Source organism: Lithobates pipiens, unplaced genomic scaffold, assembly GCF_037356315.1.
Source record: "Lithobates pipiens isolate NorthernLeopardFrog02 unplaced genomic scaffold, aLitPip1_a1.2 Scaffold_30, whole genome shotgun sequence".
Classification (NCBI taxonomy): domain Eukaryota; kingdom Metazoa; phylum Chordata; class Amphibia; order Anura; family Ranidae; genus Lithobates; species Lithobates pipiens.
The window spans coordinates 57,174,193-57,184,325 of NW_027507791.1; the positions used below are offsets into that span (position 1 = coordinate 57,174,193).

General features: G+C 40.3%; 1 protein-coding gene across 2 annotated transcripts; it reads right to left on the minus strand.

Annotated features, from left to right (window-relative positions):
* Positions 1-878: 878 nt before the first annotated feature.
* On the minus strand, positions 879-7,086 carry LOC143942072 (olfactory receptor 5G9-like). 2 transcript variants are annotated; one of them, XR_013264671.1, is made up of 2 exons: positions 6,968-7,086; positions 879-2,443 (listed from the first exon to the last, which is right to left on the minus strand). XR_013264671.1 is itself a non-coding variant. In XM_077463376.1 (2 exons), the coding sequence occupies exons 1-2, from the start codon at positions 7,051-7,053 to the stop codon at positions 3,234-3,236; spliced, it is 1,098 nt and encodes a 365-aa protein (XP_077319502.1). In that variant the 5' UTR covers positions 7,054-7,079; the 3' UTR covers positions 2,842-3,233. The 2 variants fall into 2 exon arrangements, 1 of the variants encoding a protein (XP_077319502.1); XM_077463376.1 differs by lacking the exon at positions 879-2,443 and adding an exon at positions 2,842-4,245 and having other exon boundaries at positions 6,968-7,079.
* Positions 7,087-10,133: the final 3,047 nt, after the last annotated feature.

Consider the following 10,133-nt stretch of genomic DNA (forward strand, 5'->3'; position numbering starts at 1 on the left):
GGCTCGGTCCGTGATTTCCCTCAGTGCATACTGTCTTTGCCAGTAGTAAACAACAGGAGGTTTAAGTACTGAGGTGTCGTGCAGATTGTCTGGTGCAGTGGGACACAGTAGAGTGATTAACGTTCAAGTACACAGGATGCTAGGAAAGAATGGCTGCCCTGGAAAGCAAAGAGCTAACAGATACAGGGGATAAATGTGAAGCCAATGGAACCAAAACATCTGGAAGTGGAGGGATGGAGCTGCTACACAGTTGCTGCTATTTGAGAGTTCGGAGGTCACAAGTGGAAAGAAAGAAGAATTGCGCACAATAGATTTTTCAGAGAGAAAGGGAACCCCTAGGCGTGGGATTTTAAAGGCACTACCAAAAGACAATGAAAGTTAAAATATATAGTTTTAATTGCTTATAGAAATATACATGAAATATTGAACATGTTCATGAATATTTAAGGAATCGAGATATGCAAAATAGAGATACAGACTCCTATACCCAACGCGTTTCAGAGATGAGTGTTGTCTCCTTCATCAGGAGTTAACAGGATATATATAATCTATAAAAGTCAAATACAAATGGTCAACAATAAATGGTACATCTATCCAATGATACACAAACATGGAAAGGCAATAATTGCTGGTAACTTACATCTTGGACAGTTGCATATATATGAGGAAATCCAAGTTCATTTTAAAAGATGGACACTGTCACATGGAGTCTCCGGCCATCCTGCCCACATTGTAGCTGTTTACAGTAAACCTCTATAATAGTGGTGTCTCTCTCCTCCAGGAGGGAGACAAGCTGGTTAAATGCTCTATTTCCTCTGGGCAAAAGATCTATTTGTCCCCCCCCCCCCCCCCCCGGTTTTTGATACATATTCCTAAGGATCAGCTTGCATGCAAACAATTGTAGATTCTTGGCAGATTCAAATTTGTCCCATTCTCATTGGGACAGAAATCCAGGCCCTTGTGAAGTATCTGAGTTTCGTTCGGGGAAAGTGTGTAGGAAGAAAGGTTCACTATGTTAAGAACCTGTTGGGATTCAACAGCACCTGCAATAGGCGCAGAGGGATCCCTCCTAGGTTCCACGTCTAGGATAAATGTATTGACTTTGTGCTGGATAAAAGTGCTTTCACAAAAGGGGAAGGATCAGATCTGTCTATTCCCTGTGTGGTCTGGGATCTGGTGATAGGGTGGGGTGTAGAACTTGCCCCATATGTTTGTGAGGATAAAGAGACAGATTTGCCCATTACCAAAATTGTCACCTTACCTGAAACCATAGGTACCATAGAAGAGCACCAAAGTGAAGTATCATTATTGTTTTTTTGTCCTTATGAACAATCACTGCTCTGATTGGTGCGTGATGTCTTCTTGCTTTTTGAGGGCATCTGTGATGAGACAGAAGATAAACTGGAGGATGATTGAGAGATAGCAGAGTAGTGTTCCTTTGTATTCATAAATATGTTGTTCCTATACTGTTGGCCATTGTTCCATCAATAGGCCCTTTTCTCTTGAAAGGCGTTTCTATCCCTAACATATTTATTATCCTTTTTAATGAGAACTTCCTTATTGAAGATTTCTAAATGTTTTTTAAGTTTATTTTCTTTCTCTGAAAATGTTTTGTGAGTTTTAAGGGTCTGTAGCTGTGAACAAATGATATTTATATCCTTTTCCAAGACCTCAGATCGTTTTCTATATTCGGTGATAAGTAATTGCATCGTGTCATTGGAACAAGTTCATAAGATTTTTTCCCATGCTAGTTTGAAGGCAGAGTCCAGACCTTCCAAAGTAGGAAAGATCTGGACTTTTAGGCCTAGAGGATTTATACAATCTTCAAATGATCTGATGTGCCAGAATATAGAAGACTGTTTTTCCAACATCTTGGATAACTTGGAAAATAAGTTATTGAGCTCAGAGTCTACAAGTTCATTCTTGCCAAAGTCTTTGAGATATCCTGACATTAGGGTATCCCAGTCATTGTCTATATAATTAGTCATGCTGCAATCTTCGAAATGGAAAAAAAGAGTAAATAATAATAATGAAAAATCTGTTGGAACGTAGAAAATGTAGGTATCCTGTGTCAACCATCTACTAGAATAATTTTTTATTTTTTTTTGAAAAATCTGATCAGAAAAAGGCGGGGTATTGGTAATGGTATTTACTACCGAAACATAAATGAATATGATATTTGAGATTTCAAAGTATGCCACATCCCATAAAGAATAAAGAGGAAGACAACCCCTAGGGGTGGGATTTTAAAGGCACTACCAAAAGACAATGAAAGTAAAAATATATAGTTTCAATTGTTTATAGAAAAATACATGAAATATTGAACATGGTCATGAATAATTAAGGAATCAAGATATGCAAAATAGAGATAGCCTCCTATACCCAACACGTTTCGGAGATGAGTGTTGTCTCCTTCATCAGGGGTTAACAGGATATATATAATCTATAAAAGTCAAATACAAATGGTCAACAATAAATGGTCCATCTATCCAATGGTACACAAACATGGAAAGGCAATAATTGCTGGTAACTTACATCATGTTCATTCTTTTGGGTTTTAATTCTTTCTAGATTTTTGTTCTTTCTGACAATTTGTTTTCGTACGCATTCGTCAAAAGAGTATGCCGAATTTAGTCCAAAAACAAATTTGTAACTTAACAAATTGCACATGTCTAATCATTGCTGTAGCTTGTGTTTTCATTCAGAACAGGATACATTTTGAACAAACATGCAGCTTATCAAAGTCTTATTAAAAGGCCTTTTTATACTACAGGTTATGCCTGGCTTATATAACAAAATGAATAAATAGGTATATAAGCCATGCATATTCCTGACCCCATACTCTACACACCATTTTATATTTATGACCCCTGCACTCTATACACCATTTTATATTCCTGACCCCTGCACTCTATACACCATTTTCTAGAAATGGCTTACATTTGGTGCAGTGTAGTATGCCTACTCATTTCCTGTCATTCTCCCAGTATCTCCCTCTTTCCCTACAATGTAGTTCAAAAGTTGGGAGGTCTGATTTCTGTGAAAGATTCTTCTTGTCAGAATAAATATGTTGCAATAGTGTTGTATGGATATGCAACTTATATGCAGTGTGGATCTGATAATGTTGTGTATATTAATGATTTTCATATCACAATGCACTACATTATTATACCAGTAACTGCAGCCTTCTATTCCCCACATCCCCCTTTATATACGTCTTCTAATGTATGTACCTATATACAGTACATAATGCATCCTCCTTTTATACTGTCCGTACCCCCTTTATATATATTATCCCTTCCTTGTTTGGTTTGTTTTCTTTTAATGGTGCTCTTGACTTCCTTGTTCCTCATACTATAGATGATGGGGTTCAACATTGGCGTCACAGCGGTATAGAGAATGGACACAGTTTTGTCTATTTCTGCAGAATAAATAGAACGGGGTTTAAGATACACAAACATGATGGTCCCATAGTAGAGACTCACCACAGTCAGGTGAGAAGCACATGTGGAGAAAGCTTTATGTCTTCCATGGGAGGAATGGATCTTCAAGATGGTGGAGATGATGTGGATGTATGAAGTTAGAGTCAAGCAGAAGGAACACATACCAATGATACCTGCTCCAATATACATCACTATTTCATTTAGAAAAGTATCTTTGCAAGACAGTCGAAAAAAAGGAGGCATCTCACAGAAGAAGTGATTGACATGGTGGGACTTGCAGTAGGGGAGTTGAAAGGTGAGGATAGCATGCAGAACAGAGTTCAGGAAGCAAATACTCCATGATCCTGCAGCTAAACTCATACATAACATTTTATTCATGATGGCGTTGTAGTGCAATGGCCTACAAATGGCAGCAAACCTGTCATATGCCATAACGGCTAGTATAAGGCACTCTGTGGATCCTAAAGCCAGACTGAAGTACATCTGTAATGCACATCCCAGCAAGGAGATACTTTTATCTATGGCCAGAATGTTTGTGAGAACTTTGGGAACAATGGTGGATGAGAAAAAGATATCGATAATAGAGAGATTACTCAGGAAGAAGTACATGGGGGTGTGTAACTTTGGGTTGATCCTCACCACAATGATTAGTAGAAGATTTCCTGACAATGTGATTATGTACATCACGAGAAATACAAGGAAACAGATGACTTGGAGGTACGGAACATTAGATCCAAGTCCGAGGAGGATGAACCTTTCTGGAGATGTTTGGTTGACTGTTTCCATAACATTCAGGTAACGTCTGTTAGGAGACAATTGTAACAATCACAATAAAATATATTTCTATCATAGTTTTCTTTGAAAGGAAAACTTGACTTTCTTGAAATAACAACTGTATGTATAATCTATAGAGTGAGGAAGAGTTGAAAATGCCCCACAAGTTAATTTTTTGCTGTTTTTGTATGTTTTGGGATATTAAAAAATAATTTTGGAAAATACATGGACTTTAGGCACACAACATCCATTTGATAAAAATACACCACATTTTATTTATACGAAAATATTTAAAACAATTATATTATAAAATAAAAATCCTATCCTATCCTATCCTATCCCCCCCCCCCCCCCCCTCCCATGAGGATCTTGTATTGGTGGAGTCCTACATTACATAAGAATTTCATATAGCAAGATTTTTTGGCTCACACTGCTTCTCGGGTGCAGCATTCATTTTTAAAAACAGTATACCGCGCCCGCCTGCATGCATCTCCGTATGCTTACCCATACCCATATGTAAAAATATGTAAGTATGGAAGGCTTAATGAAAAGATGCTAATTCATGTATCATGAATGTAATTACTTTTGGTAATTTGTTATGCTTTCTTGTTTATATTCAGTTTTAAAAAAATGCTGCACCCAAGATCTCCTGAAGAAGCAGTTCCTGTGAAACATGTTGAACAAGGAATATGAAAACTCATGTGATGTAGGACTGCACCAATACAAGATCCTCATGGGGGGCAGCATTCCTGTATATCAGGGGTGCTGTTTTATTGATGGATTCTCTGTTTACAAAATATTATTTAACTACTTTTCCACTATCATCCCCTTCCTGCCCAGGCCAATTTTCAGATTTCAGCGCTGGCAGCACTGGTGGGCCCTGTTGGGGCTGCACTGCTAACTATTAAAAATTAATTATGAAACTGATGATCAGTGCCCTGATTGCCAGTGCAGATGGCCCCGCTGAGGAATGATGATTAATGGCTCTCCTCTCCTCATGCGCTGTCAGCATGAGGAGAGGAATGCCAATAACCGTCATTTCCTGTTTACACTGTGATCAGTTGAGATTAGAAACAGCTGATCACAGTGTAAAGAGCCTACGCCATAGGTTCTTTACCATGATCGGTAAAGAGGGATCTGAGGGACCTGATGCACCACTGATTGCCGCTCTGCGTGACCCCCAGGGTCTCCCGCTCGTTCATTATTTCACTATATGGTGGGCTGGAAGGAGTTAAGTATTTTTGTATAAAGTTTGGTGGATTTTTGTTTTTGTATTTATAATATTTATGTTGTGTGCCTAAAAAGTCCATGTATTTTCCAAAATTATTTTTCCATATCTGTTAGTATGGAGCATGGTATATTAAGTATGGGTGTCCACATTACCACCAAGTGGTCTAGTGATACATTTTGGTAGAGCTACCTTCACTTTCTGTCCCAGAGATGCAACAGGATTCCCCTCTTATGCTCCATACACACGATCGGACTTTCTGACAAAAAAAATGTGGATTTTTGTTCAAAGGATGTTGGCTCCATATTGTCTTACATACACACGGTCACACAAAGGTTGGCCAACAATTACGAATGTAGTGACGTACAAGACGTACGTGATATCTCCATTATGAACACCAGTTTTACAAGACCGAGCGCTTCTGGCTATTACTTGATGCCGTGCATGCGTGAACTTTTGTCCGACTGACTTGTGTACACACGATTGGAAAGTCTGACAACAAACATTTTGTTGGCAGAAAATTTGAGAACCTGCTAGCCAACATTTGTTGGCGGAAAGTCTGACAACAAATGTTTGATGGAGCCTACACACATTCAGACTTTCCACCAACAAGCTCACGTCCAACATTTGTTGTTGGAAAATACGATCGTGTGCACGGGGCATTATGCCGCGTACACTCGATCACACATTCCAACAACAAAATCCACTGGATTTTCTCCAATGTTGGTTCAAACTTGTCTTGCATACACACGGTCACACAATGTTGTCAGAAATTCCGAACGTCAAGAACGCGGTGACGTACAACACATACGATGAGCTAAGAAAACTGAAGTTCAATAGCCAGTGCGGCTCTTCTGCTTGATTCCGAGCATGCGTGGCACTTTGTGCGTCTGAATTGTGTACGTGAACGGATTTTTTTGTCAGAAAATTTGAGAACCAGATCTCAAATTTTGTGCGATGGAAATTCCGATGGAAAATGTCCAATGGAGCCTACACACGGTCGGAGTTTCCGACAGCGAACATTTAACAGGTGTCCCCATTGGAAGATTACCATTTGTGAGCTGGAGAAAATGTTATGGTTTTGGAATTTCACTTTCTGACAATGACAACAGTCAGGACAAACAGAGTGGTGGGGACACGGGTAGCAATAAAAATTTGAGAGGGTCTAACCCTTCTTCATCTATCCAAAAACCAAAAAAAGGAAAGGTTTTCCCAAGAAGCATCCCTTGTACTGTCCTTTGGTTTGTAGGAGTGACACTTTTATCTAGGATATTATATTAGTCATCCTATATGTGTTGGTTACATTCTCTTCGGTTAATTATAATAACAGCCTACTTTCCTGTCAAAGACCGAGATGTTGGCCAAAGGGTTGCAAATGTGACCAGGTTGGCTACTGAGCAGATGAATGCACAAGGAATCTTCCAGCAATAGGAAAATCTGTTTCGTTTAATAACGTCAGATGAAAAAAAAATGATGCCAACATATTACCTATATATTTACAGTATATACTTTTGTGCCCTACCTTGCTAGGCAATAATAAATAAAAATCACATATTTGTCTTTGAATATTTTCAGATATTTTTCAATAGCTTTCTCAACATCTTTCATTGTCCTGGGGGGGAAAGATTGGCAAATTTTTTTAGAAGCAGAGAACCAGGCACATTAGAAGGGCTTTTTTATATATGCTGTACATATTTTGGTCCCTCAGCTTGGCACAGAATTTGATAATTGTTTTATTTATTTTAATTTCTCCCAGTTGGATTCCTTCCAGTCTTTTGTGAATGTAGACCTGTTTTCCTTGTTCAGAAGTGTTTCAAATAAAGTGTTATAATAATTTACAATAATGATCTAATAACTTATATAATATATATATATATATATATATATATATATATATATATATATATATATATATTATATAAGTTACTAGATTAGACAAAAGTTAAATAATAATAGCTTTTGTATTTTTGTTCTTTTTAAAAAAAATAGTTTTATAGCTAAATGCAGGCATCTGGGAATGAATATTCATTATTGACACACACTGATCCTTCTCCCGGCCAATCAGGAAGTGTGTCTGAGACCCGTCACCCGATTGGCTGAAATCCTATTGGACGCCTAGCAGGAGGAGAGAAGAGACGCACGGCGGAAGGCTCTGTGATCTGGCAGAGGACACAGAAGCCGCTTCCTGACCCATGTCATGTCCCATGATGTCAGAAGGGGGTGGGGCCACTCGGTCACGTCACTGGGTGGCACTGCCCTAGCCTATTTAAGAGCTGTTAAAGCGAAGAGAGAGCAGTCGGCAGGAGGCCTCCCATGGAGGCAGAGCGTTTTCATTTTTGCTATTTTTCAGGTCCATCAGACGGTGGATTTATATCGTGGGACACTTTTTTTTTTCTTTTTTTTAATAAAGGATCTGTCAAAAACTGTCTCTTGTGGTTTTTACTTTTTTGACACTTTTTTGGTGAATTGGTAGGGGTATGATGTACCCAATACCCATTTACATAGGGGGAGCTGAGATCCGGAGGCCCCTTGTTAAAGGGGGCTTCCAGATTTCGATCAGCCCCCCACCAGCAGACCCTGATATGTCGTTATCATGTTGGAATACTCGTCTCTGCTTCAGTAGGTCACAGTACATGTTGGCATTCATGGTTCCCTCAATGAACTGTAGCTCCCCAGTGCCGGCAGCAAATTTACACTGTTATATAAGCTGTACACTCACTACTTTACATTGTAGCAAAGTGTCATTTCTTCAGTGTTGTCACATACAAAAAAAATATATAATAAAATATTACAAAAATGTGAGGGGTGTACTCACTTTTGTGAGATACTGTATACTCTACGCAGACTGCACTATATACTCTACACTGTATGATAAGCATATTTATGATATAACACAGACACAGGGGAACTTATTGTTCTAATACAGAGGGGATAGGAGCATTTTATACAAGTGGCTTAACAACCACTTTAAGGAAATTGATGAAAACATATACAGATTAATCCAAAGCACGTTCATGAGCATGAACATTATTACAGTCACATAGAAAAGAAGCACACTGGCTCCAAGCATACATACCACGTCTCTCATACAGAAAAAGCGGCATGGCCGCCACATCATAGTCCAGCACTAAGGCCCCTTTCACACTGGGGCGGTTTTCAGGCGTTACAGTGCTAAAAATAGCGCCCGTGAGGCGCCTGAAAAAACCGGCCCCTTTCACTCCAGTGTGAAAGCCAGAGGGCTTCCACACTGGAGCGGTGCGCTGGCAGGACGGTAAAAAAAGTCCTGCTAGCCGCATCTTTGGAGCGGTGAAGGAGTGGTGTATTCACCGCTCCTACCCATTGAAATCAATGGGACAGCGCAGCAATACCGCCAGCAAAGCGCCGCTGCAGCGGCGCTTTGCAGGCGGTTTTAACCCTTTTTCGGCTGCTAGCGGGGGTTAAAACCACCCCGCTAGCGCCCACAGACCGCCGCTAAAACGACGGTAAAGCGCTGCTAAAAATAGCGGCGCTTTACCGCCGACGCCCGCACCGCCCTAGTGTGAAAGGGGCCTAACTGAAAAGTACATAGTTAATCTTGATGCTAACATTGATACCATTCATTAACGCCTTAAAGTAAAATGCGATTCACAATCAGTTCTACAGGAGCAAGTCCCGGGCAGTGGTGGCTGGTGCTTGAAATTTTTTGGGGGGCGCAAACAAACTGAAACATTTAAAAAAAAAAAACCTAATAGCCCACGTACACACGGTCGGAGATTTTGCCAACCAAATCCGTCAGATTTTGCCCGTCGGATTTAGTCCGACGGATTGTGTCCGAAACTGTTGCATACACACGGTCGGGCCAAGTTGGCGAAAAATCCGATCTTTCAGAACGTGATGACGTAATTTCGTTACGATGGGACTACATTCAGGCTAGTAGCCAATAGCTTTGATGTAGGAATTTGATCTGAGCATGCGTGGCACTTGGTCCGATGAAAATGCTCTACACATGATCGGATTATGTCCGTCCGGCCCAGTTGGTCGGGAAATATTTCCAACATGTTGGAAAATTGGGTCGGACGGAGATTCGGACGGAATCAGTCCGATGCATACCACACACAGTCGGATTATCTGACGACACGGTCCGATAAGACTCATTCCGACAGATTCTCCGACCGTGTGTACAAGGGCTTAAAGCTCTCTGAACGCCAGTCAAAGCCCCTGTCACTAATAAAATGGTTAGCTTACAATCCTGTTTACACCTTGCTTTTGCTTGGTGCTTTTGATGAGGCTTCGATGAGGCCTTGGTGGGGTTTCAATGAGGCTTTGGTGGAGCTTCGATGGGGCTTCGATGAGCCTTTGGTGAGGCCTTGGTGGGGCTTCCGTGAGGCTTCTGTGGGACTTCAAGCGAACTTTGCCATAGACTTCTATGGAGGCTTTGAAGACGCTTTGAAGCACCACTAAAAGCACCACTAAAGCTACATGGGGTATAATTTTTGAAGCAAAGGCGAAGCAAAGCAAAAGCAAGGTGTAAACAGGACTGTAAGCTAACCATTTTATGTAGTGACAGGAGCTTTGACTAGCGTTCAGAGAGCTTTAACAAAGCCTGTCTGAAGCCTTGTTTGAAGTGTAAACTAGCCGTTAATGTGTGTTGAAGCCAAAGCAAGTGTAAATAAGCCCTAAGGGTAGATATATTTTTTTTCTGGATGGTG

Excerpts from the sequence above, each read along its gene's own strand:
- LOC143942072 (XM_077463376.1), bottom strand. The coding sequence starts at position 7,053 with ATGAAAGATGTTGAGAAAGCTATTGAAAAATATCTGAAAATATTCAAA. Across the intron at positions 4,246-6,967 it reads ATTTATTATTGCCTAGCAAG|ACGTTACCTGAATGTTATGG; the intron begins GTAGGGCACAAA and ends GTCTCCTAACAG.